The sequence below is a fragment of the Brachypodium distachyon genome, chromosome 3 (assembly GCF_000005505.3).
Source record: "Brachypodium distachyon strain Bd21 chromosome 3, Brachypodium_distachyon_v3.0, whole genome shotgun sequence".
Classification (NCBI taxonomy): domain Eukaryota; kingdom Viridiplantae; phylum Streptophyta; class Magnoliopsida; order Poales; family Poaceae; genus Brachypodium; species Brachypodium distachyon.
The window spans coordinates 50,951,278-50,977,319 of record NC_016133.3 but is presented as its reverse complement, the minus strand read 5'-3'; the positions used below and the strand labels follow the sequence as shown (position 1 = coordinate 50,977,319).

General features: G+C 45.8%; 3 protein-coding genes and 1 pseudogene across 4 annotated transcripts; 2 read left to right on the top strand and 2 right to left on the bottom strand.

Annotated features, from left to right (window-relative positions):
* The first annotated feature begins 1,359 nt into the window (after positions 1–1,359).
* Positions 1,360–4,490, top strand: LOC112268589 (probable ascorbate-specific transmembrane electron transporter 1). 2 transcript variants are annotated; one of them, XM_024462011.1, is made up of 4 exons: positions 1,360–1,630; positions 3,022–3,070; positions 3,150–3,352; positions 3,867–4,490. In XM_024462011.1, exons 1-4 carry the CDS (start codon positions 1,487–1,489, stop codon positions 4,173–4,175), a joined length of 705 nt encoding a protein of 234 aa, XP_024317779.1. In that variant the 5' UTR covers positions 1,360–1,486; the 3' UTR covers positions 4,176–4,490. The 2 variants fall into 2 exon arrangements, with proteins under 2 accessions (XP_024317779.1, XP_024317778.1); XM_024462010.1 differs by lacking the exon at positions 1,360–1,630 and adding an exon at positions 1,700–2,826.
* A 1,734-nt stretch (positions 4,491–6,224) lies between these two features.
* On the top strand, positions 6,225–8,244 carry LOC100830629 (remorin). The gene is made up of 5 exons (XM_003569918.4): positions 6,225–6,652; positions 6,862–6,921; positions 7,014–7,101; positions 7,257–7,338; positions 7,800–8,244. Exons 1-5 carry the CDS (start codon positions 6,502–6,504, stop codon positions 7,998–8,000), a joined length of 582 nt encoding a protein of 193 aa, XP_003569966.1. The 5' UTR covers positions 6,225–6,501; the 3' UTR covers positions 8,001–8,244.
* Positions 8,245–13,100: 4,856 nt separating this feature from the next.
* Positions 13,101–15,184, bottom strand: LOC100830325 (transcription factor MYB41). Its single transcript, XM_003569917.4, has 3 exons — positions 14,700–15,184; positions 14,399–14,528; positions 13,101–14,022 (listed from the first exon to the last, which is right to left on the bottom strand). The coding sequence occupies exons 1-3, from the start codon at positions 14,830–14,832 to the stop codon at positions 13,425–13,427; spliced, it is 861 nt and encodes a 286-aa protein (XP_003569965.1). The 5' UTR covers positions 14,833–15,184; the 3' UTR covers positions 13,101–13,424.
* A 1,936-nt stretch (positions 15,185–17,120) lies between these two features.
* On the bottom strand, positions 17,121–26,042 carry LOC100827589 (annotated as a pseudogene).

Genomic DNA, 26,042 nt, shown 5'->3' with positions numbered 1-26,042 from the left:
GATATATAAGCAGGGGCGTGGGATGCCTAAGGGGCACGGTTTTTCCACTCTCATGCGTTGAGAACCCTAGCCCGATTCAGTTCAACCGTCGCACCGGACCTAGCAGTCCGCCGCCGGAGCTCCTCCTCGCACGTGTGGATACCGGCAGAGGTGCTGTACGTTCAGCACTTCGACGATCGCGGGATTGGATCGGCTGGATCGGATCGAGGGACTGCACTGCATCAAGACGCCGCATCGATAATCCGCAACTGTGCGTCTAGTGGTAATCCTCGTGGCCTTCTACCTCGGCTAGATCTTGGGAGTTCGCGTAGGAAAAGTTTTTGTTTATCTCTACGCGCCCCTTCAGGGTGATCGCCCAGGCTCGCCTCGCCGAGACAATGCGGCGGGCGGAGCTCACCCCGGATGAGCGACGGCTAGACATGTACCAGCCGGAGTCCACGTACTGGGACGCGTGGTTCCGAGGCGAGGACGCGCTCCGGCGGCAGGGCCTCGACCTCGACGCGGCGGACATCGACGCCACCATCAAAGAGGAGGAGGAGGAGGACGCCGACCTCCAGGCCGCCAGCGCCGCTGCCGCAGACGGCGGCGGAGGAGGCGGAGATGGTCCGCAAGACGGAGGAGTCCGCCCTGGCGGAGCTGGCCATGTGGCCGGAGCTCGCCTTAGCGCTGCACATGAGCGCCAAGACGACGCTACCGCCGCTCCAGCGGTTCCTCCCGTCGCCGCCGCGCCCGCACATGCACCGTGGGGGATGCAAGTCAAGGAGAAGCAGGACGACGACTGGATCTGGGAAGACCAGCCATGGTCGCCATGGCAGCAACGGGAGCAAGGGCAGTTCCCGCCGCCGGAGGATGAGGAGATGGCGGACCAGTCTCCGCTGGTGGAGTGCTGGACTCCACCACCACCGCCCGTCATCAACCTCGACTCCTACTCAGATTAGGATCGATAGGATCTTTTAATATTTTGTGTAGTATTTTTAAATTTGCATGGATGAACTACCTATTATTAATGCAACTATCTTCTACTCCATCCGATCAATATTATTTGTCAAAATATTACATGTATGTAGACGCTTTTTAAACATAGATACATCCTTTCGCAAATTTGAGACAAGCAATATGTGTCAGAGGGATTATCTATTTTTTCCTTCTTCTGCGTCGTCGCCACTGGACGCACCCCGCGACCAAAACATACGCAAGACTTTTTCTATCCGGTCGGCGACCCAGACGGAAGAGCGATCCGTTTAGGACAGCCCGCTGGAGTTGCTCTTACGGATTTATCTTTATCTTTGTAGGGGAAGAGGAAATCAACAAGAGAAAAAAAAAACAAAGGAAAAAAAAATTACAAGAGGTGCGGGGACGCCACGCTCCCGCATTGTCTCCACTCGCTCCTTCAGTCAGTAAGCCAGCAGCAGCGGGAGAGACACAGCGCACGGGAGAGGGGAAAAAGAACAGAGGGAGCGAGGGAAGGGAAGAAGGGTCAGAGGCGATGGGGCTGGGCGTGAGGGCAGCGCCGTTCACTTACGTGGCGCACGCGCTTGCCGTGGCGGCGGCCGCCATGGTGGTGGTCTGGTGCGTCCACTTCCGCGGCGGCCTCGCCTTCGAAGCCAGCAACAAGAACCTCATCTTCAACGTGAGTACTCCCTGTTCCCTCTACTCTACTTCGCTTCTGGTCCGGAGTTCTTGGATAGGCCCAGCAGATAATTTTGGATTCTGCCGTTTTGTTTTGTTCCCTAGAAGAAAACAAAAACTGAAATCGCATCGAGTGGGGTAGGTAAGGAAGCGCGAAGATTTGAACGTTGTGTCCGCGCGATACAATCTACTGCGGAGTATTTAACTTTTTGCTGTGAACATTGGCCTGGTGATTTCTAGTATTGTATCCTGAAGATTAAATGATGCTGTTGCTCTAGCCATATGAAGGTTCAAGGATGTTTGACTTATGATAAGAAAAGCTTCTATTTGGGTTATGCATAGATAATTAGGATGCATAGATAATTAGGAATTTTGAAGTCAATCTGTACGGCGAGGTGCTAATTTGTACGAACTAGGTCCCTTAGGTTTGATGATAAAAGCTCGCATCGATGTAGTAATGGATGTGGCGCTTGGAATGACCCATCTGGCTTGAGCAGTTCTTCAGAATACAGAGTCCAAGAAAGTTTGTTAGCAAGTGCTAGGGAGATCATATTATTGCTTCTCTTCCATTATGTTAGAACAAAGAGGAGTGATAGTAAAAAGATACTCCTATAAAACAATGGTGGAGGGAGGGAGCCCTTGGTTATTAGGTATGTATATAATCTATTTGGTTTTAGTTCAGATCTCATCTCACTGTCTCACACGCCATGCTGGTCAACACATGGCTTGTTGCCGATCCGTTGTGGAAGAGAGAAAACTCTGAAACTCTTGCTTGATTTCCGTTCCCAAAAAAATTATAAGTAGCTTGAGTTGAAATATGTAAAAAAAAAATTGAAGCATGATTAAGGGCCTGTCTGGAGAACATCAATTTCCCATGAAAAAGTTCAATGTTTTCAGGAATTAGGAAAAATGATACCGGGTCCAAACAGGACATAAAAACAGTACTCCCTCCGGCCGGAATTACTTGTCACTGATTTAGTACGACTTTGTACTAAATCTTGGACAAATAATACGGGTCGGAGGAATTAGTATTCTAAATGTCAATTTGCTACACGTTTCTGTTATGTTGTTAATTGCTCTAATGCATCTGATTATGACTAATTTAAGTGTTAGTGTCTGTCAAGTTGTATGTCTATGCAGTTTAAAAGTCTGTAGGTCTCTGAGTTCACTGCAGATGGATATGAATTTTCAATGCATGTGAGCCTTTTAAATCTGTAACCCCTTATCCTTTGCGCACCTAAGTTCTGTTATGGATTTTAAAAAGGCTCACCCAGTGAAAGTTGCAGTTCACAGTTATTTTTGTGATCCTTCATATTTTTAGCAATTCAGGATATTAAATTGATGTACATTTAGCATTTTTTATGATATTTCTGACATTACATACTACAACAGGTTCACCCTGTTCTTATGTTGATTGGCTATATTATTCTTGGCAGTGAAGGTAATGTTAAAAATTTCTCAAGTTTTGTAGTTCGTCATTTTTCTTCTTCTTTTGTAACACCTTTTTTTCATTTTGGCAGCTATAATGGTATACAAGGTACTTCCTACGTGGAACCATGATACAACCAAGCTGATCCATCTAATTCTCCATGGAATTGCACTTGTTCTTGGTGTGGTTGGGATATACTGTGCTTTCAAATTTCACAATGAAAGTGGGATTGCCAACCTTTACAGTCTGCATTCTTGGCTTGGGATCGGAACAATTTGTCTATATGGTATTCAGGTAAGACTGGAAGATCTCACATATTTTTGCAGTTCTATCACATATGGCGCCTGGTTCCTTACTACCTTCATTACAAACAATTTGACGTGGTATTTGCAAATGACTCTACTTTTTATGGATTGGCTGACACAATTGACTTACAATATGAGAGGTATAGACAAGATTTTGCACATTTTAATTTAAGTATATATAATTATTCTTGAAAACAATATGCATATGGAAGACACTGGACTTTGCAATCAATTAAATATATGATCCTGCAACCTGCATGCCATTTCTGTGTAGCTGGTAAACTTCATGCTTGCCTTTTATGTTATTACTAATACAGATCGTTGATGTAAAAAAAAACTAGGACACGTTGTTAGTGGAAAATAAATGGATTAGTTTAGAGGTAATTTATACCACAATTAGTGAAATAGGAGGTTGCGTTATGGTTTAAGTCTGCCCAAGAATTAAACAGGATATTTTAACTGTGTGTTGACGAGTGCTCTTTAATATTCCTTGTGTATCGCAGTGGGTATTTGGATTTCTTGCCTTCTTCTTCCCTGGGGCTGCACCAAATGTTAGGAGGGGTGCTCTTCCTTGGCACATTCTATTTGGGATGTTCGTTTACATCTTAGCCCTGGCTACTGCAGAACTTGGGTTTCTGGAGAAGCTCACATTCCTCCAAAGTTCAGGCCTCGATAAATATGGGGCAGAGGCATTTTTGGTGAACTTCACGGCATTGGTTGTTGTGCTATTCGGTGCTTCTGTTGTGGTAGCTGCTGTTGCTCCAGCTCGTCTTGAAGAACCACAGGGTTATGCTCCAATTCCAGAAAACTAGTATATATGAAATGGATTGCATACATACAGAAATTTGCAAAGTTTGATGCCACCATAGTGCCGAGATACTACGATCTCTTCAATATACAAATGAATAATCTGAGGAAGAATATAGTTGCGTATCTTCCTTGTGTATATAGATACATACAAGTACAGATTGTTTTCTCGTACATTACATAAAAGCTGGAACTTCTATGTAAGCAGTCATTTTACAGATGGGGTATTTCTCTCTACTTAATATTACTCTCTCCGATTCCACAACTTTGTACTAAATCCCTGAAACTTACTATTGATCGGAGGCAGTGTTAGTTTTCAACTCTTTAACAGAGTCCTGTCACCTCTGCAGCTCTGCAAAAGTACAGGTATTCACGGTGGGAATGTGACCACTGAAAGTCTGAAACTCCTATACCTATCTACGATAACAGATTCATCAAAGCCAACAATAACATGTGTTGGTGATAAATGCAGCAGGTAGCAGGCGAAGTACATGGATGCAATTTTGGGCTGAACGAGTGGCGCTTCTCGTTACTCCTGTTTTAGCATGGCAATCACGAGCGAGATCGATCCATTCATCATTTCCCCACAGAAGAAAAGGTTAACACTCCCATTATTTGGACAGAACTAGCATCGTAACTACCACTCCTTTCGCACCATAGACTTTCTATTACATGTATCTATACGTTTTTTAGGCATAAATATTTGGGCAAATTTAAGTCACTTAGGACCAGTTTTTTTCGGCTTCTTGGACCAGCTTCTCTGAGAAGCTGCCCTACCCTAACTTCTTGGAGAAACCGTCACCTAAATTTGATTAGGCTACCAAATTAGTTTGGCATAAACTACTTTGAAAATGTAGCTAAATTTGTGATGCGGTTTTCTCAGAAAGTTAGGTGAGGACAGCTTCTAAGAGAAGCCGATCCTTGAAACCGAAAAGAACGCACCGTTAATGTGGGACGGAGGGAGTATTGTTTTTTCTCCTTTTAGAGAGAGCACTTGCGGTTCTAGTTGTAGTGCGTCCAAGTTGGCAGGATATCAAATCTCACTTGTTTATCAGACTTGTTACGGGCAATCCAACAAAGCAGGCAGGGAGCATAATCAAAGCGCCGCGGACAGCTCGGACCAGCGAGTAGCCAGGTCGTTTCCACAACAGACCTTCTGTCTAAAAGATGGTTTCCACATCATAATTAGTATTGTGAAAATTACGTCTTTACCAAAAGGAAAATAGGAGATCGATATAATTGAGGAGTAGGTTACGTCCGTCCAAATGCCTTGAAATGCACTCCACTAAGATATTTGCCTCTTTTCTTTCTTATTCTTTTATGCAAGGCGCTGCAGATATTGTATTTGCAGCCTGAATATGTATTTCGTTGCTGCAAAAGTTCCTGAAACAAAAAATACAAAAAAGAGAAACCCCACTACCCCAGTGGAAAGTACGAAAACCAACTCATGAGACAACAGAGATAAAAAAAAGCAGGCGATATCGTTGCCAGGGTTTAATGCGTAAAATACAGTCCAGATTTGGCGCATCGTTTACGTAGAGACGAAGATAAAGCTGAGACATTATGGACGTACGAGCGAAAGGGGAGGCGGCTTACCAGTGATCATTAGCATTGTACTCAAGCTCGACTGTGCCAACAACTCTTGTTTTTTTAGCTGCAAAACAATCGTTTTGCTTTTAGTAAGATCCAAAACGTCACAACCAATTACTCTCTGGAATTCAGTAGTCCTGCTTGTTCTGTACCACACACTTGAGGCAAAAACTGGAAAACTTGACTTCCACAACGTGCCTTTCTCCCAGCCCTTGACATTCTCGCCAGCGCCCGCGCGTGTGGTGACACATGCGAGGCTCCGGGCACAACGGCCTGCTGCTGGCTCGTAAGTGCCGTCCGTCCCCGCGCCGCTGCATGGCGCATGATCAGACAGAGACCGGCATGGCACGCGTGCGCACCATGAAAATCACCGACGTACTATATCCTTACTACCGTTAGAAATCAGGCTGCGCGCGCATTGATTCTGCCCGTGTTAAGATCCCCGGAGGCGCACCCACACGCTCCCACGAGTCCACGACCACGACAACCCCGTCCCTATACGCAACAACTCCACGAAGCTTCCAATTATAAATTAGTTTCAGTTTCTCCGCCCCGGCCAGCATTTTCAGGTTCTAGCTAGCTCGCACTCGTTCCGATTAAGCTTTACAGCCAGTTAGAACGAAAATTTCGGTCTATATAGCGCACGTCCAATAGCTAGCTGTGGAGTACGACAGAGAAGCCGCGTCTGCAGAAAATTTCAGCACAAATTAACACGTAGCCAACTGTACTTCTGCGTACGTGATGGCTGGGGAAGAAGCGAAGAAGGCGATGCCGGCTGCACCGGAGGCAGAGAAAGACGTGGCCGTGGAGAAGGCCGTAGTCATCCCACCTCCCCCAAAGGAGAAGAAGAACCCACCGGCCGATGACTCCAAGGCTCTGGTCGTCGTCGAGAGTGAGTGCTAGCACCTTGCTGTCCAATCCATCCGTCTGAATCTGTTGCTAGTAACATTGCTTCCCGCTGTCATATGTGGTGCATGATCGCTATTTCATATTTGCCCGTTCGGTTTGCTTGATGCTACTGTACTACACAAGGCTCAACCAAGTCTCACTGTATTACCTGACTTCTGATTTCTGATATTCTTCTCCGGTTTCCTCTACCAGAAGTTGCTGAAAAACCTCGTGATGAGAAGAAGAACACGCACAAGGGCACAAATGACAGAGGTGACTAACTCGTTACTCATCAAATTTATTCCTTTTTCCTGCATATGTACAAACAGGTAAGCTAACGACATAAAACATAACCTGCTTTTTAGACGTTGCTCTTGCGAAGGTGGAAACGGAAAAGAGGGGCTCGTTGATCAAAGCATGGGAGGAGAACGAGAAGGCAAAAGCTGAGAACAAGTATGTGTTCAGCATATTATCAGTGCACACGGTTTCGGCGTTTCGCCTTGCAAAGAACGGCTCACACGTTTCACTGCAACTCTATAGCATGTTGTATGTATTGACGAAAAATGGCAAAACCATAACTCGGTCATCACTTGGTATCAATATAACAGGGCTGCTAAGAAGATAGCGTCTATTCTTTCATGGGAGAACACAAGGAAGGCAAACATAGACGCTCAACTGAAAAGGAAAGAAGTAAGTTGGCTGTTTGAATTCATGTTTTTGCAAGTTTTTGTTTCTTTTGGATGATTATGCTCTTCAGTTACTCTATTTCGTTTCATTCATTCTCTTTTTTCTTTTTGCCAAGGAATTACTTTATTCGCTGTATATGTCATACCTGTAGATCTTTGTGATAATGTCTGAGCAGGATAAAAAAAACGTACTCCCTCCGTTCCAAAATACTTGTCGTTGTTTGAGTGCGAGTTTGCACTCAAACAACGACAAGTATTTTGGAACGGAGGGAGTAGTTGTTTGTATGCGCAAATTTGTATACTCCGTAGAAGATTACTGTTGTCTTCAGGTGACATACTCGATCGATAATAGTTTACAAACTACAAGCGACCGGTTTGTCACATATGCAACAACTTTTCTCTAAAAAGGAACTCCATGTAGCATCTAACGATCAGCTAATGATCTGCATTTTTACGAGTGCGCAGGAAGAGTTAGAAAAGAAGAAAGCCGAATACGCGGAAAAGATGAAGAACAAAAAGGCAATCGTCCACAAGGAAGCTGAAGAGAAGAGAGCCATGGTAGTGGCCCGGCGTGGGGAAGATGTCCTCAAGGCTGAGGAGATGGCTGCAAGGTACCGTGCTACTGGGCTGGCTCCGAAGAAAGTTCTGGGGTGTTTTGGGGCATAAGGAACACCTGAATCTTTATGCGCTGGAGCCTAGAGGTGATTTGTTATGTGTAGTTGTTTTCCTCTTTATACTCTGATGAAAGTGTGCCCTGTTAATTGTGATTTAAGTTTTACAAACTCTTCATGTTGCATACGTGTTATTCCCACGACAGGTTTTTGGTAGTACATATATAGCCTGCATTGTTCGTGTTGTCTGAGACTGAACATTTACTTGCAGTCAGTAAGAATTCGCATTGTTCAGCATCGGCTGCATTTTCCCTCCCTTATTTTTATAAGAAATCATCCATGTGTCACACGGGCAAGATAGTTGCAGTCAGTAAGATGTGCTTCCCTACTCACGTGAGTAATTGGTCTAGCTAACATTGAGTGTAATTTTCTCGCGAGATGACTCGTTAGCACTTCTTATAGCAAATATGCAGCTAGGCCCTTGCCATGCTTTTTTTGTTTTCTCTGGAGTTCCCACTTGAACATATTACTTCAAGCAGGAATTTACAGTAGGAACGAAAGATAGTCCTGCCACAGACCGGCGGCTACCTTTTTATCATTGCATTTCAATTTAAAAGCCCATAATGTTAAGTCTTCCATAATAAATTTAAGTGAGTCATGCGGAGTTGCGGATGAGTAGTTTCATTTGAGAAGACCTTAGCATTTCTAGCCGTCCAAATTCTAAATTCTCCATACAACGATGAGCAGCACGGAAGGCCAAAAACTTGGAGAAAGGTGCATTGGTTAAAATTCCCACATCAAACCATATTTAAAGAAGACCACCAGTCAATGAAAGAGAATCTCACGGGGTTTGCAGTAATAGATGGATTTACCGGGTCCTTTTTCCTCTTGTGAAAGAGTCTGTCGGGCCAGTTGCCTTCTTGCCTACATTTGGGATTTTGTTGCTTAAACGTTCAAAATCTCTAACTTTATGGTGGAGATATCCAACAAGGCTACATGGCGGAGTTTCAAAAAGATGTTTCCTTTCGGGTTGGATTGTCACATGGCTCTCTGCGTGCCCCCAGTTGTGTGGCACGTGTTTATAAGGACATTTTTGTTATTTGCTCTTTTTTAGGTTGTAATTATCATTGTTTTTTAGTATTTTCTCGGTTCCAAAATAGAGTATATGGAGTGTTCGACTTTTTGCGGGTTCCAACACATAACTTTAATCATTATTTTGACATGTATTGCGCGTTTACATATTACTACATAGTAAAAAGACATGTGGCCTTGGTGGGATAGGCATCCCTAACCTGGCTTGTTTCACCTGGACGGAGCCATCTAGGCCTTGGGCGGGCCTCGCCACCCCTTGACATATTTGGCCCTTTTTCGGGCCTCGACCAAGATCAAGCTTGGCGATGGGGCAACTGCCCTGTTCTGGCACAATACCTGGCTGTCGTATGGTGGGGCGCCCTCCTAGTGCTGGCCTAGCCTCTATGGCATCGCCACAATAAAGCGTCGTACTGTGCAAAAGGAGCTCACCGCGCAGAATTGGATCTGCTCCCTTCTACGGATTGTCACATAGCAGCAACTCTCAAACTTCATTGAGACGTGGGAGTGCGTTCGTGGGATCACCCTCTCACAGCGGCGTGACTCCATCTCGTAGAAGTGGGTGCCCTCAGGATCCTCCTCGGCGGCATCGGCGTACCTGGCTCAATTCCACGTCTCCTTCTCGCCCTTCTAGGTCGCCAAGATTTGGAAGGCTCAGGCCGAGCTGAAGTGCAAATTCTTCGCCAAGACGATTGTGCATGGAGGATTCTTATCGCCGACAACCTCGCTTCCCGAGGATGGCCTCACAATCCGATCTGCCAGCTCTGCACGATCCACTCGGAGACCATCTCTCACCTTTGCCGCGACTATGGGCTCACCAAGGAGGTCTGGGGCTTCATCCAGAGTTGGGATCTCAGTCCTCCCGCCCCCCACACCGACCTCATGCACGGTCAACGAGCTATGGGAGGGCCTCCTCGCTGGCAAGCCTAAGGAGAGGAAGGAGCTTAGTGGTAGGCTGATTTACACCTGGTGGGGCGTTTGGAACGAGAGAAATAGGAGAACCTTTCGTGTCGTGGCGATGTCATGCCCTCCGGGTGGCGTACTTGATCTGAAAGAATTATAGGCGATGACACGCCCTCCAGGTGGTGTACTTGATCTGGAAGAATTATAGGCGTAGGTTTCATCTTGTTCCGCTGATCGAGGAGACTGGCTTGGGAGGCTTAACCTTACCCTGCATCTTTTTTGCTTTCTTTTACTTCCCCCTCTGTTTCCCGGGGAGCTAAGAAAGCTTTCCTTTTGTACAGTTTTTTTTTAAGCGACATGTAAATGACGGAGAACCACCGTTGTTTTTCTTTAAAAAAAATGGCACAAAGCCGTTTTGTACGCATAAACTTTCTTGTCATGTATTTTCTCGGTTCCAAAATACTAGTAGTGCATGACAAGAAAGTTTTTTCCTTTCGAAAAGCGACATGTAAAGAAATACGCTGTGACGTCCGTTAACGTAATCAAAGCTGGGGAAACGAGCTGCTCCTTGATTTGATCTCTATACACCTTGTCAACGTTTCCCAGCTTGCAGTACTTCTCCTTGGGTAGTGCGGTACAGGCGTAATTAACCGGCCCGTTGGTGTGGTCGGAACGTGCAAGCTGGAGCTATTTACGCGTCCGGTCCCGGTTCCTGGTTGGCTGCTAGCCGTCGTCCCGTCCGGCCAGTCCAGTCAAGTCGGCGCTCCCCCGTCCGGCCGGCGTCTCTGCGACTTCGGACGTGGGGGTGACAGAGGCAGTGCACATTCACAAGCAAATCAATGCATGCTTCTCTCTCCTTTTCTCCTCTCCGTCCGGTTCCACCATCGTTTCCGTCTCCGTATTATACTCCGTAGTATTAGTAAGAGTAGTATACACTGTAGTACGATCGATACGATCTGCGACGCATTCAATGCATCAAGCCCAGAGCCACGTTCAGTATCTGCACCGGGACCAGGCCACCACCACGAGCTGCTAGCTCGGCTGCACTGTCAGTAGCTATCTATGCTAGCCTCCCCCTCTCAGTCCTGTCCTGCACTCCTGCACTCCTGCTACCGCGCTTGCTTGCTTGATTTTCTTTTCTCCCGAGAGGCCGGGATGAACTGACGAGAGCTCACGGCCGTTCCGTTTCCATCTCTGGATCGGCTCCTGCTGCTGAATGTTTAGACTTTGGCAGGTTGGTTTGTTGGGTGTCGCGCAGTTCGGGTTGTTTTGGTCTCAGCTGTAGCTGCTCTAATTATTTTTCTTTTTTAGCTAGCACGTTAAATTATTTTTTAATGACACTTGACACAAATTTTGTATGCATTATATGTACATGTAGAGATTTCCCCAAAATGAAAATGTAAATATTATTTTCGGATTTTTGAAATTTTCTCGATGCCAGTACCGTTCGAAAACGCAATCATATCAAGAGGGCACCACAGTATCAGCTGACATGACATTTAATATCTCCCAGAAGAATCATTAGCCGTAGCATAGGGGTGGAGGAGCTGCCTCTTTCTGTTCTTTCCTGCCGATGAAGCCACAGGCAGCAGATGTTGGGGAAACTTTCCACTGCTCTCTTTTGGCTTTTTGTCTGAACTTAGCAATAAATTCTTCCTTGTTGGCATGGCCCTCAGCTATCCGGTACAGTTACTGAATACTCGTAGTAGACAGAAACAAGTCAAACACAGTCGTCCACTGCACCCTTGGGACCCTTGCTCGTGAGTCCACACGGTTTTACACAGGCTATACTTCAGCACCACAACAAATCGTATAGCACGAAGGATAAAATGGAAATGCACAATTTTAGCACGTTTTAGTTACTGCCTCTATACTTCCAATACAATTCTTGATCAAAATATGATCTTAACGAAATCTAATATACTCCTTCCGTTCTGAAGTAAGTGACATGAATTTGCATAAAAACCTGTACAAATCCACGTCATTTATTTTGAAACGGAGGGAGTAACTTATATTGTACTGCTCCAACGTTTCTTAGATAGAAGTACTTCAGTATTATCTCCAAGGAGAATTGTAATTTTGAAATGGATAGGCTCAATGCCAAGCCCTTCCACGTATTTGATTATCTTTGACAAGTAATTTTTAGAATAAGTCATTGACTTTTATATTAAGAGCCAGGTTGCCTAAAAAAGGGTCACAGAACCACCGGTCCGCGGACAGAAGTTCCTGCAGAACCCAAAACCGCTAGATTAAGAAATTTAACATCGTCTCTGAAGATGGAAGCCGCATGCCATATAACACTTGTCTGGGCTAACCCGTTTTCTTTGCCGCGTCAGATCTAGGCCACGAGGTAGCCACATGCATGCAAAGAAAAATGTCAGCTCGGCCACGTGTGGCATGACATGCGGACCTCATCTGACAGAGAGGATGAGTTGGGGTTTGTGAAAACAAATGTCTGAAGAATGATAGTTCTGTGGTTTTTGTGAAACCCAGCAACACAAATTGTGATTTTGTGAAATTTGTTACTTGGACGATGATCCGCGAAGGACCGATGGACCACCTCTCGAGGATATACACGGATGCTTCAGATCAGTAACTTTTTTCAGTGAATAATTAGGGACAACTGTAGCTGTACGCACGGTATGATCGAATCGATACACATACGTACGTAACATGCTGGTCATCAATTGTATACTGTTCCGCACGAAGCCCCATGCATGTTCTACTGATGCGATCTAAAATTGCACGCTAGGGCGGTGCAATGATCAAATTTCCCAGAAGAACATGTCGGTATAAGGCACAACAGTGGTGACAGACAGGCCGGGTTGCCAACAAACTGAATCATTTGATGACGATGGTCCAAATACACGTCACGCATCATATGCCATGTCCCATTTCCTCCCCAGTTACATCGACCGATCATGCATACATCACGTGGTAATAATTTCATTATCCAACTCGTACTCCAGCTGTACGTCGTGGACAAGCCACCAGTAGTGCACGGAAGGACCTGCGCGCAGTAATTTGTGCCGGTTGCAACCTTATTCGAGCGAAATTACTGCACCACTGCTGCATTTCTCATCGATATATATATCATACAATATCAATCTCGTCATCGATCGGACTGAAAGATTTGATGTTCAAACAGCTCCAAAGCTCACAGTTGAAGATCGAACATCATCAGATGTATTAGAGCGTCTCCGGAGTGAATCCCGGCCATCACAAGCTGTAACTAATACACCATGATGTCCAGCCTCAGCTGCAGGTTAATTAGACCCCCTCCTAATTAAAACCCTAAGTCCCTAGCCCCCACAAAATTCTCGTGCCCAAGTACTAATTTTCGTACGCGGCGCCATACGCCTGCAGGAGTACGCCACAAAAGACAACATGCATATATACGATTATACGTACATGCGCAGCACAACAGGCGTACGTAGCGAGCGCTGGCTAGCTAGCTAGGTCTCGCTTCGATCGCTTGCCGTTGCGGTTAGAAGGCCGTGTCGAGGGACGCCTCGGAGAGCACGTCGAGCGGCGGGAACAGCGAGAAGCCGCCGTGCCGGCCGTGGAACAGCCCCAGCTCCTCGCCGGCGAAGTCGAGGAACATCTGGTACTCTGCCGAGGCCGCGTCCATCTCGCTGCTGGACGACTCGTCCCCCTGCGGCTTCACCGCGTCGTGGGCCTCCTCCTTGGCGGACGACACCGGCGGCCCATGGCCCGCCTCCACCTTGCGGAAGGAGCTCCCGATGTCGGAGTTCCACAGGCGCAGGAACACGTCCGCGGGCTTCGAATCCGCCGCCGCCGAAGAGGAAGAGGAGGCGGCGGAGCCGGAGGTTGTGGTGGTGGTGGTGGCCGTCGCGGCGGCGGCGGCGGCGGCGGATGAGGAGAGCAGCGAGAGGCGCGCCTCAGCCTCCAGGCGCGCGGTCTCCCACTGGGCCATGTGACGGGCCGCGGGGCAGCCGCCGGTTGGGCCCGGCGGGGGCTCGTCGAGGCCCATCCGTCTCAGCTGCTTCTTCAGGTGGGTGTTCCAGTAGTTCTTGATCTCGTTGTCCGTCCGCCCGGGCAGCTGCGCCGCGATCATCGACCACCTGCGTGCGCACAAAGCAAAACCAACAGCCCCGCCGGCGCGCTTGAGATCAGTACTCCATTAACTCGCCACAAAACCACCAAAAGACCATGATAAATGTAATCAAAATACGTGTACCCAGTAAATAATGAACACTGTTAATCGTCCGACCGGATGCTTAAGGCAAGCAGCCAGTTCAGGGCGTGATTGATGGACGGTGGTATAGGCATCATTGGGCGATTGGATAGGGGGAGCATGCACGAACAGTAGCACGCTGCGGCGAGCTCATGGCTATAGTGCGCGAGCTACAGTAGGTCAAGCAGGGGGGAGATTGCATTGGTGCGGAAATGCATGTGGTTAATTAGGCCAGGAGGAGAAATTAAGGCCGGGGCTCTCACTTGTTGCCGACGATGCCGTGGAGCTGGACGATGGACTTCTGCTCCTCGTCGGTGAAGGCCCCGCGCTTGATGTCCGGCCGCAGGTAGTTGGTCCACCGCAGCCGGCAGCTCTTGCCGCACCGGTTCAGCCCTGCATGCAACTCATCAGAAGGCCGGCCAAGAAACGTCAGACTCTGTCAGTGTCACGGCAACAGAACTAGTACTACGATGCGTGATTACATGAATGGGGCAAACGATTACTAGCAAAAGATTTGACGGTTTCGATATGGGATAGAAGAACTGGAGCAAGAGCAAGACCGACCTGCGAGCTTGGGAAGCAGGCGCCAGCTGCCGTGGCCATTGGCCTGGATGAAGTCGACGAGGACCTTGTCCTCCTCCAATGTCCACGGCCCCTTCTTCAGCCCCTTGTTGTCGCAGCACGGCGCCCTCCCCATCGGGTATGGGTATCAGTAATGGCCGCTCCCTGAGCCTGAGCGAGGGGCAAGCTACAGAGAACACTCAAGTAAGCTGGCTGGAGGAGGATCGAGGCACGCGCGCTAGTACTGCACCTATACGTAGGAGCACTACTAGTGCTGCTGGTGCCTAGCTGAGGCCTGGCATGGGCTGGGGGATAGAGCGGACGGGGGCGATGAATGCGATGTGAAACGAGAGAGGGGGATAGTGCAACTGGAAAGATTTGCGGGGGCGCGGAGGACGAGGAAGGTTTTGTGTTTGTGCCCGGACGAGAACTGGAGGATCCCCCGGGGGACACTTTAATGCCCGAGATTTTCTACCTGCGCTGCCGCGACAACACACGCACGCACGCACGACGACGCCGACGGCGGAGGCAAAGAAAACGGGCACGCAGCGTGGGTGTAGGGACGGGACAGGACATGAGAGTCTGGTAACATCGATGAGCTCATTGGGTTCAGTTCAATCGTTTGCGTATCGGGCCATGCATTCGATCGATACGGGTTTCAGGCTTTCCGCTCGCCTGAGCTGCGATCACTCGGGTCACTGCGACGTGAGCTTGACTTGGCAAAATGAAGCAGGCTACCAACGACGTCCCTAGTCTCTCGGCTCCTCTCCGATTTCATTTTTGCCCACTACAGGTGCACAGTGGTGTCTTGTAATCTGGTGTGGTGCCTGCTGAGGGTTAGCGGCGCCGCACGTTCGTATATTAGCTACGTGCGTCGTCCAGGCCGGAGAGCAGAGGCAGCCAGGGACGATGATGAGTGGGAGTTGCACAGCGTGGGGAGTTAATGTGGCGAGCAAGGCCGACGAGATGAAGACGTAAAGGGAAGGGGAGTAACCTTAAATGAGCCCTCTGGCCTAAGAGTGTAGCTCGGATTTTGAGCAAGGGGAGAAAGAGGTGTTGTACTCCCTGTGTGTGTGCGTGTGTGCTGGCGGTGTGGGGTTCGGTTCTCTCGTAAATATTAAATGCAGACTTCAGAGTTCCCTGCATCGCTGCGAGCGGCTGCAGCCTGCTGCCTGCTGCTGTGGCAGCCGCAGGAGGGTTCAGTTATAAGGGGGGGCATCACCATGATGGCCTCGCCGCGGCAGGTGTTCGGACCGCGGTTCTCTGAGCCGGTCCACGACGTGTAGTCGTGTACCCGGCACTGCCGTTGCTACAGGGGCACGCAAAAGCTAGCGCTGTAGCAAAACCAGCAATCGACGTAATGACAAGGAGTGCACGTTTCTCCATCACAAGGGGCCAGATAAGATAAGCTAAACGTATGGTGTCAATCATGTGTATGGACGGGACAAGTACACACAGGTACAGGATGGTGTCTTCTCAAACCTTGTCGATGATGATATTAGAGGGGAATCACACAAGAACTCATCATAAAGTTCTGTTCGCGAGTGCTATTTTCGGTTAGGACTTAGGACGGTACATCTTGCCTAGATCTCTTTCTAGTTAATGCAGCGGTTCGCTGGGGCATAATTTATAGGCTCCATGCAACATTGCGGATTCTACAATTGGCTGTCCATGTTCAAATGAATCATTTCAACTTGTGAAGATTTGTCGCTCAAAATTTAGAAGAGATGAACTTCCTGGTACATCCAAACATGTGCTACATCAATAAAGCTGGGTCTTTGACCCTTTTTCAAAAAAAAAAATGTGCATTAGCATATACTGTAATAAGAAAGTCAGGCACTACTGCTCTCATCGTATGACAGTCAGATACGGGTCCCCAAAAAAAGGGCAGGTAAAAAACTATCACACGAATGCGATGGCACTACAGAATCCATACGGAGAGAACAGAAAACACTGCTCCTATTTGCATGCGAGGCGTAGCAGAAGCATACGCTCGCTATTCTATAAGAGTGGGCAGCTTTGGATTCAGGAGTATGTTTGAATATTTCCTAGACATCGTCGTTTGACTCCTCCCATGCTGACTCCAGATCGAGTCCAGACTAAAGATAGGCATGTCACGGGAAGAGCCCGTTGCCAATCTCAGCATTCCAGACCGCACTGCTGAGAAGGGTTTGGCCAGCAATGGAAGGCGGGTTTCAATGGTCGTGATTGCATTTTCCCCATTTAGTTATCAGCTACAAGTATTGGATTTTCCGAATCACTGACAACATGCAGAACGTATCCCTCTAATTGCGCATTCGCAGTAACACCTGTTCATCATTACAAAACCTATTTCGATCGTTCGTATCTGCAGTGATGGGCTCTTTCACTTCAACAGGGCTAAATGACCGACCAACTATTATGTAGAATCATGTACTTCCAATATTTCAATAGCAGGAGAACATTTAGTTTATCATCATCAAAAACATAAAACGTGTGACGCGGCACAGAAAGAAGCAAATGACACTTCACAATCAACAATTGAGACAGCCAAGTTTAGGGCCTACTGTTATAAGTTGGATGTCTCTGACACCAGCAGCTTATCAGCGCTGTTTATTGAACAATACTTTGTCAAGTTGGAAAGATAAGGCGGGAATCTAAATGACGAACATGACACATAGGCTCATTGCCGAGGGATGGTACAAGAGCAAGACTGCATAGCATGATGCAGCTCACTTTGCACATTATTGACAAACTACTAATATCCAATTTGGGGCCAATAGCTCAAGTCCCTAGTCACTACTGCGCATTGACAGTTCTGAGCTCAAGCTGGATGGTCCACTTTTGACTTCTGATTGACACGTCAACTACACAAGACCAAGCTAGGACTTGAGATAACCACTTGCTTGCACCAATAGAGCAGACCCACCACCAGTAAATAACAGGGTTAAAATGTCCTGTGAGAAATAGGTAATGATGCCAGGAGAAAGACCGGAACCATGATGTAAAGAACTAAAACTCCACGGCTAGCCCAGGAACAGGCACCTAGCAATATACACCGCTGTGTGCCTAAAAGTTGCAGGACGTTTGCCCTGAGATAACCACAATAATGTCAGCATAACAAGGTCTGTCAGAAGAGCTGGATATCTTCTCTGTCACACACGCTCCATGAAATGTTCCCATACACCACAAGGGGGGCACGGTAAAACCTGCACATGCAACAGCAAGTCAGTCACAATTCCAGCAAAAACATAAGCAGTTAACAAAACATTAAAACAGTGTCTGTTGTACTGTTACAAACTTAGCAATGCTGTAATCATTCGAATGTGAGATGGGAGGCAATTTTGTAACGGCACTCCACCCATTAACTGTGGGTGAAGTACTTGGTTGAAACATCCACAACATCAGCAGTACAGGTACCGCCCACGTCGCCAGAACTTGCCAGGATTAAAATCATGTGTACATCGTAGCGCACAAGCATTTTGGATTAAGCAGTAAATGCATCATTCAGATGTGAAATGGGAGGCAGATTTTATTAGGAAAACTTCACATGCCTATCCCAGCTAACTGGGGTCCACCCCTCATTACGTGGATGCAGCACTTGGCTGGAACATCCTCCATAAAGGCAGTACAAGGAACTGCTATATCTGAATTGACACAGCATGTAGTTTTGTGAATTTAAAACTTGAATGGGTGCCACCATTTTCCATTATATGAATCGTTTTGTGAAGTTTACTCTCAAGGGAGACATTTTTAGGTCCAAACTCCATGATTATACTGATATGTACTGGAGATCCAAATGTGATGATCGAAGCTGGACTAAATTTGTAAAACGTGATGATCACAGAGATGTACTGAAGTGTGCAGATTTACGTGTCCTCACAATAAAAAGGTTCAACTTCTTTGCAGCCATAAATTGCGATTTGAAAGTAAACAGCAACATTGACAATTAGCATCTCTGCAGTCATTGTGCTTTGCCTGATCATGAAATCATTGACCACAAACAAGGACAGTTTGTTACCTGATGAGTGATGGGATGGTATTTACAATCATTGTATTCTTATTACTCTTAGAGAAAGTGAATACATGTGAAAACATTATCAGATCATTGACAATATATAGCCTGGTCAATCTGAGGAGGAATTGGTTTTATCTCAGTCCCAAGCTCCTGCTCAATCCTATACCTGTTCAAAGCAACAATATTCTGTCAGGAGAGAAAAACTAGGGAATAAAATAGGTGAAAATTTTCATGGTAGACAAATGGGCGTACAAATTAAACCGGTCCTCATAGGTGATCAAATTCACAGCCAGGCCAAGGTGGCCAAATCTCCCAGATCTACCAACCTACCAGGACAGAAAAGGTCAAGTGAATCATTTAAAATCAAGCAGGACGTATGAACAAAAGATAACCAAAATTTTGACAACGATAAGCCATTTACATGATACACAATCTTTATTTTGCTTTTCCAATAAAAATGTCTCAAGACCATGCAGCAAATAAAATATTAACAGCTTGTGGAAAATCTGATTGTCCTGGTGTGAGAATTAAGTACAAAAATCATTGAAAATTCCATACCCTGTGGAGATATGTTTCAGAGCTCTTGGGGAAATCAAAATTGATAACAACATTAACAGCTTGAATATCTATGCCCCTTCGAAAAGATCTGAAAAAAGATGAGGCCACAAACATAAGTAAATGAAACCAAATGACATCAAACATAAATCAAAATTTTACTAGCGTCAGTGTCAAAGGTTAAAAAAATAAAGCAGCAGCACACATTCATTTATTTCATGATAAACTCACAAAGTCACAATTTGAGTGATTCTGCTGATAACAAGCAGTTGATAAAAAGTTTAGAACTAAACACTGGAAAAATGACTGCCATGAACAAACCTAAGGGCATCTCCAAGGGAACCCCTCAAATCCTCCCCATTTGTCCAAATCTGTCCATATGGGGGTCCATGAGCAAAATACACAATCCAATGGGAACCCCCATTTGTCCAAAAGTTGTCCATCCTCCCCATTTCTGCCCCAAATATGAGGAAAGAGTAAGGACTCCCCATTGTCCGTCGGGCCAACTTGTCATACAGATTCTCCTCTTTCTCTCTTTTCTCCTCTGTCTCGCACTCTCGCAGTCTCGCTGGACCTGCCCCGCCGCCTCCCTTCCTCTCCTCCGGTCACCGGATCCACCGCCGCCGCCCCCGCATCTCCTCTTGCCGCCGGACCCGAACTCGCGCTCCTCTTCCGTGGACTCGCCGCCTCTTTCCTTCCCGGCGCCGGCTCCTCTCCTCTGCCACCAGATCTGCCGCCGCCTCCATTTTCGCTGCACCCGACTTCCCCTGCGCCTGCACACCACCACCTCCCTTTCCCTTGCGCGCCACCGCCGTTCGTGCTCCCTGGCGGCCGCATCCCTTTCCGGGCATCGTGGCCCACCTGCTCGCTGCCGCCGTCCATCTGCTCGACGCGATACGCGAGAAGGATGCCTGGTCCTTGGTCCGCGTGGCCGGTCCACGTGCGGCGTCTCAAGAACGGGGCATTCACCTCGTTGCTCCTTGCAGCTAGCCGCCGTTGTGCCCCAGTATCTTGTCAATTGATGTCCTGATCTGAGCTCAAGAACTGATGCGAGAGTAGTTTTACTGGATGTGTGTTTGTCCACATGCAGAGTAGATTTTCTTTTGTTTATGCAGACTAGAAAAACTTGGATGTTCATTGTTGCTTCATCTTGGATTGACGCCTGTTCTAGAATGGATTTTCTTAATTGTATGGCTGCCTGTTTCATCCCGGATTGTAAAAGAACGTGGTCCTAAATTGCAAAATTCAAATTACAGACATGCACCCCCAGCTTGAGGCTTGAGTACTGGATTGATGCCTCTCCACGTACAAAGGCATCTTGTCTTGTTTTTATTTTTAATTTAAATTTGATTGATGTTCAATTATGTGTGCACTACTGCTCTAGTATTTTTCTTTTGAACTATTATTGATGTTCAAAACATGTATTTATGTGTAAAATAAAAGAAAAGACAGAAAATGGATAAATGGGGAGGACGAATGGGGCTCGCATTGGACAACTTGATATTTTGTCTACCCCCATTTGTCCAAACACCCCTCAAATGGACAAATGGGGAGTCACCCTTGGAGATGCCCTAGTTCACTTAACAAGTATCTCTTTGTGGATTAAACACACAATCTGAGTTTAAAAACAAAACTATAAGGCTGTGTTTGGCCATAACCAGGATTCTTGTAATCCCATTTGCCATTTTGCCCCACCCGCTTTTGCCTATTTTACTGTTTGGCTAACCAACTATTGCCTGCTTTCGTGTGTATTTTCCCACAGGAGATTATAAACTAAGTTCAGCACAACACATTTCAGCAGCCACAATAGTTTGTTAAAAAATACACTGGCCTGCTTTCTGATCTTGTGAACTTATACTTCAGTGTAGATTTATGAAGTGGGCACACAAACATGCAAGGGAAAATAACCCAAGTTAGAAACACTCCAGAAGTGGTTGTATCCCCGTTCGCTAGGCGCGGGGGGGGGGGGGGGGGGGGGGGTACGGGGATATGTGTGTCCCCTGAGTAAAACTATACATAGGCAACAGCCAGTTCCCTCTCCCTCACTCTAGCCCCCACCTGCCCCTTGCACCACACTGCTGGCTACTGCCTGGATCCTCGCCGGCAATGACCGTATCCGCAACCATTCCCAATTCCTTCCCCATTATCAGGTGCTCTCAAGAGGAGATCTCGCCATCTCCTCTGAGCCCCTACTTCCCTCCCTACCCTCTCGCTCTTGCTACTGCTGTTGTTCCTTCCTTAGGGGAGACAACCTTGCAGCAAAGACCACGTTATGAAGACTTGAGGAGTGAGGACATGAGATTGGGGGAGCTAAGAAAATATTTATCGATTAAAAGGAGGCAGCAAATGCAATACTCTATCTCTCTCTCTCATCTAAAATTATGATTGTCTTTATTATATGGTGATTTTTTTTCTAAACACTTATATACTCGCTGTATCCCCATATGGCTGTTTTTAGAAAGTGTTGTTTTCCAGTATCCCCATTTCATGCACTTTGAATTATAAGTTAGTTTCAAGAGAATACTATATGTGCATTTTTATCAAAATAAAGTACATAAGAGCAGTACTTCAAGAAAAAAGTAACACAAGCAGGGCTGAAAAGACAAGATAGATTGAGAATGACTCAAATATTGTATTTGTACTATGAGAGCACAAATAAATCAACTAGCCAGCACACAAAAAGCAAAGATGACCTAGCAATGTCCTTCAAACAGAAAATGGCAATAAAGAAGAAACAGAATAGCATACCTGTACAAACAACATTCCTGCATGCCCCATTGCGGAAATCATGGAAAACTCTATTACGGTGGTCCTGCAGCATCTTTGCATGGATGTAGAAGCACGAGTACCCAAGCTCTGTGATCTTTTTTGCTAATAGCTCAACACGATTTACAGAGTTGCAGAAGATTATGGATTGATTTATTTGAAGCTGTCTCAAAACAAACATAAATTGGATGACCCATATGTTATATGAAGATTAAAATGCCTAGCTTAAATTAAGAAACAAAGGGAAGATGTGAAACCTTGGAAAAGAGGGTGTTAAGGCAGTGGACTTTTTGCCTTTCTTCCACAAAAGCATAAACTGTGTAATTCCCTTCAGTGTAAGTTCATCCATGAGGTCAATAACATAAGGTTTAGGTAGATATTTGTCCTTGAACTCCTTAACAGTCACAGGGAATGTTGCCGAAAACATTAAAATCTGTCGACTTGCTGGAAGATAACGGATCAACTGCTCTATAGAAGGTTGGAATTCAGGAGAGAGAGAAGCTTGTCTGCGTGCACAAAAAGCCAATAGCTCTCATAAGAAAGGAAAAAGATATACTATGGAGATGTGCCTATTTACTGGCAAGCCCAACACTGCAGAACCAGATCCAACATCGAGACAATTCATCCAACATAACTTATCCATCAATTTGAAAGTATTTTTGCTTTTATTTTAAGAAACGAGCTAGGTATTAAAGAAACTAATGTTCACAGTCTGATTCCAGAAAGGGCAGCTAGTTGATACAGAAGTTGATGGATGATATGTAAAGTACTAAAGTTCTGTGTCTGCGTAAAGCCAATCAGAGTCATCATCTAGTTGGTAAGTGGTAACCCAAGGATACGGATACACTAGAGCAGGCACTTGACAACCCAAGAAAGATTTTTCAACACTCATATAAGAGAGCCAAATGACGCTAGGGAAATCATATCATATATAACATTCAGAATGTTTCTCAAAACTACTTAAATGCTATGAAACTAAATATATACCGCATGAGTTGTTTAAAAGCTTGAGCACTCATACTCCTCAATTTTGTGCTAATAACAATTATCTCAAAGTATATGTCAATCCAATCAACTACAACCAAAATATCGTGATACGTACACACCTGCCACATAGAATGAGTGGCAACTAAGCTAATTTCCTAGCAATCTAGAGAGTAGTCTTGGTGGAGTGAACGGATGACCACGAACTCAGATCTTTATAAGAGTAAAGATAAAGATACAGAACACTTGCTTTTTTCGGACATGCTTTTTTTGGACACTCAGAGTTTTGCTACAAATGAGAAGCATATAATTGCATTCCATAGTCCGATAGCTAAAATTCTACTTCTGAAATGGTTTTTAAAGACCCTTCTAAAATGACGCTTGGAGATAAAATGTGAGATGCCACCACTAATTTGTTTGCTGATGGACTCAAGTTACGCTCACAACTACAGGCACAATTACTTAGCGCCACACCAACCAGTTATGAACACATAGAATGTCTGGTTCGTGTACTACGGTTGCAATTTTAGCACTACCTTTGCTGAAATTGCTAGATTGGATCATCGAGATTGGAGCAACAACTTTGTCTAGCATAATGATTATTTTACTTGCTGACGTGTGTAACCCAGGTGGCAGAAAGGACCAACCAGGTGTTTATCTCAGTCAAACTTGCCTAACTCATAGCACATCAAAGCATGGCAATATTTGGCTGCAAACCAAACAGGCAGGGTAAAATATTGCCAGTGGCAACAAGTAGCCACAAAAAGTGTGGGAAAGTATTTCAGAACAGACACTTACTTACAAATACAAGTGAACAGATACTGACAACTGAATAACATCATGAAGTCTACATAATACAAAAACTAGCCAGTTACAAAAGAATTCAACTTAGCTGTATTTAGAAAATCTTAGAATGAATTACCTCATCCATAATAAGCATTGAACAGTCCTTCAAAATGCAAACACCTTTCTTCGTAAGGTCCAAAATACGCCCAGGCGTTCCAACAAGTACATGGACAGGTTGATACAGACGGACAATATCATCCTTCAGGCTAGTTCCACCAGTGGTGACCATAACTTGGATTTTAAGGTGCTTGCCAAGCTCTTTGCAAACTTGTGATGTTTGAAGAGCCAATTCCTCGTGGGAACAACTATAACAACTACAAATCACAAGAGGCACCGTTGCATTATTGGAACTTTCTATTTCTAATACAACATAGTTGTGACACAGGCCCACACACACAGACAGAACCACATCGAAAAGAAAGAAAGAAACATACATGTTAGTTTCTACCAGCTAATACTATCAAGGCACAGGGAAACCATTTGGCCTTTAAAGAGTATCTACCAGGTGCATTGTGGGTGTAGAACAAACCTTGAATAGCGTTTTTGTCTTGATCAATCTTTTCCAGCGCAGGAATACAAAATGCAGCAGTTTTGCCAGTACCATTTTTTGCTCTAGCAAGAATGTCACTGTCAGTTAATGCAATGGGAATGCTTTCTTCTTGGATCGGGGAGGGCTGTTGCATTGCATCAGTTCAACCAAAGTGTGGCTACATAAGGAAAGAACTCCAGTGGAAATAAAAAATATGTAGTCCAGCACACCTAATATTCAAGTGCTAATGTATCATTACATGATACTACACTAGCACAATGCCCGTGCGTTGCTACGTACTAAAAACATACTGCATATTTAAAAAGAATGTTGGACTATCATCTTTTAAATCATCAAATCCATATTTTTTCTCATTGATTTGTGCCAAATCAACAAGTGATGCATTATGAATGTGTGTTGGACATACCGCCGCTACCAATTGGGTCTTTTATATAGGAAGTGAAGATAGAGTGAATCCTAATCAATTCATGTTCAGAATACAATTAACTAGCATCAAGACATGGCATATAAGAAAAATATTTGCAAGTTCCTACTGTGAAGATAATTCATCGGTTTCAGAAAAAAAATTACTCAGATTTAGGTTCCCACAACTTTAGTGATCAAACTGACATATTCAGTGTGCAATGTAAGGTATCAAAAAAATAAAAACTGATACATAAAGCCCAGAGTAGAATCTATTTTTGACACCAAGAAAAAACTAGTTATCCAAATACGAAAGTACAGATGGCAAACGACAGAACTTTTAGTTCAGGGACTCCTTTGTATCAAAGTACCCACAGGGCCACATTCCAAAACCAAAAACAAAATGAATAATCAAGGTGGCATGAATTACCTCTGTCCTAAATCGAGTATCTGCAGGTGGAAGCTTCAGTTGGGCCTTCCAGTCTTCTGAACTGCACAAAGCCGAGCATAATTGTCAGTTGCCATCTCCAGTTCTGGTCACCACACAAGAGTGGCTAATTATGACCATGCATAGATCGATAATCCATAATGATGTTTAAACTACTCATGCTTGTCCAGTTACAAGCACAAAATTCAGCAAACCTTTGTGGGTTGCTTTACAGCAGAAAAACAAGCGTTTCCCGCTGCACCCGCAATCGCTTTCGCAAGCTACATTTGCAGCGCTTAAACTACGTGTTGAACAATCAGATACCACAAAATGTCGTACAAACTCCTAAGCTTCTACCGACTCACCTAGAATCGTTGCCGTCCGCGGCCGGGGATGGCACCACAGCCTTTGGCTGGCTGATCCCAGCCGTGCCCGCTGCACCTCGGGCGATCTGATTTCGCCGCAGCCACTGCTGCTGCTGTTGCTGTTGTTGCTGCTGCTGTTGGTGGTTCGGGTGATGCTGCTGAGGCTGGCGCTGCACGTATTGTTGGTGGTGCGCCGCCGACGTCTGCTGCTGCTGGTGATTGTTGTGCTGCGGCAACGTCGGGCCGCGGCCGTAGTAGTTAGGGTTCCCGCCGCGACCGTTGCCGGTCCCGGGAGGGTACCTGGCGCGCGGATCCATGGGTGCGATGAGGCTCAGATCTTGTCACGAAACGGCGAGAGAACGGGTAGATCGAACAGCAACGAACAGATCAGATCGGAATGAGGATGCGGTTGGTGGAATCCAGCTATAGCTGGACTCTGACAAGGGCGACTTGT

Excerpts from the sequence above, each read along its gene's own strand:
- LOC112268589 (XM_024462011.1), top strand. The coding sequence starts at position 1,487 with ATGGGGCTGGGCGTGAGGGCAGCGCCGTTCACTTACGTGGCGCACGCG. Across the intron at positions 3,071-3,149 it reads TATTATTCTTGGCAGTGAAG|CTATAATGGTATACAAGGTA; the intron begins GTAATGTTAAAA and ends TCATTTTGGCAG. Across the intron at positions 3,353-3,866 it reads TTTGTCTATATGGTATTCAG|TGGGTATTTGGATTTCTTGC; the intron begins GTAAGACTGGAA and ends TGTGTATCGCAG.
- LOC100830629 (XM_003569918.4), top strand. The coding sequence starts at position 6,502 with ATGGCTGGGGAAGAAGCGAAGAAGGCGATGCCGGCTGCACCGGAGGCA. Across the intron at positions 6,922-7,013 it reads CAAGGGCACAAATGACAGAG|ACGTTGCTCTTGCGAAGGTG; the intron begins GTGACTAACTCG and ends CCTGCTTTTTAG. Across the intron at positions 7,339-7,799 it reads CTCAACTGAAAAGGAAAGAA|GAAGAGTTAGAAAAGAAGAA; the intron begins GTAAGTTGGCTG and ends ACGAGTGCGCAG.
- LOC100830325 (XM_003569917.4), bottom strand. The coding sequence starts at position 14,832 with ATGGGGAGGGCGCCGTGCTGCGACAACAAGGGGCTGAAGAAGGGGCCG. Across the intron at positions 14,529-14,699 it reads CCTGCTTCCCAAGCTCGCAG|GGCTGAACCGGTGCGGCAAG; the intron begins GTCGGTCTTGCT and ends AGTTGCATGCAG. Across the intron at positions 14,023-14,398 it reads CACGGCATCGTCGGCAACAA|GTGGTCGATGATCGCGGCGC; the intron begins GTGAGAGCCCCG and ends GTGCGCACGCAG.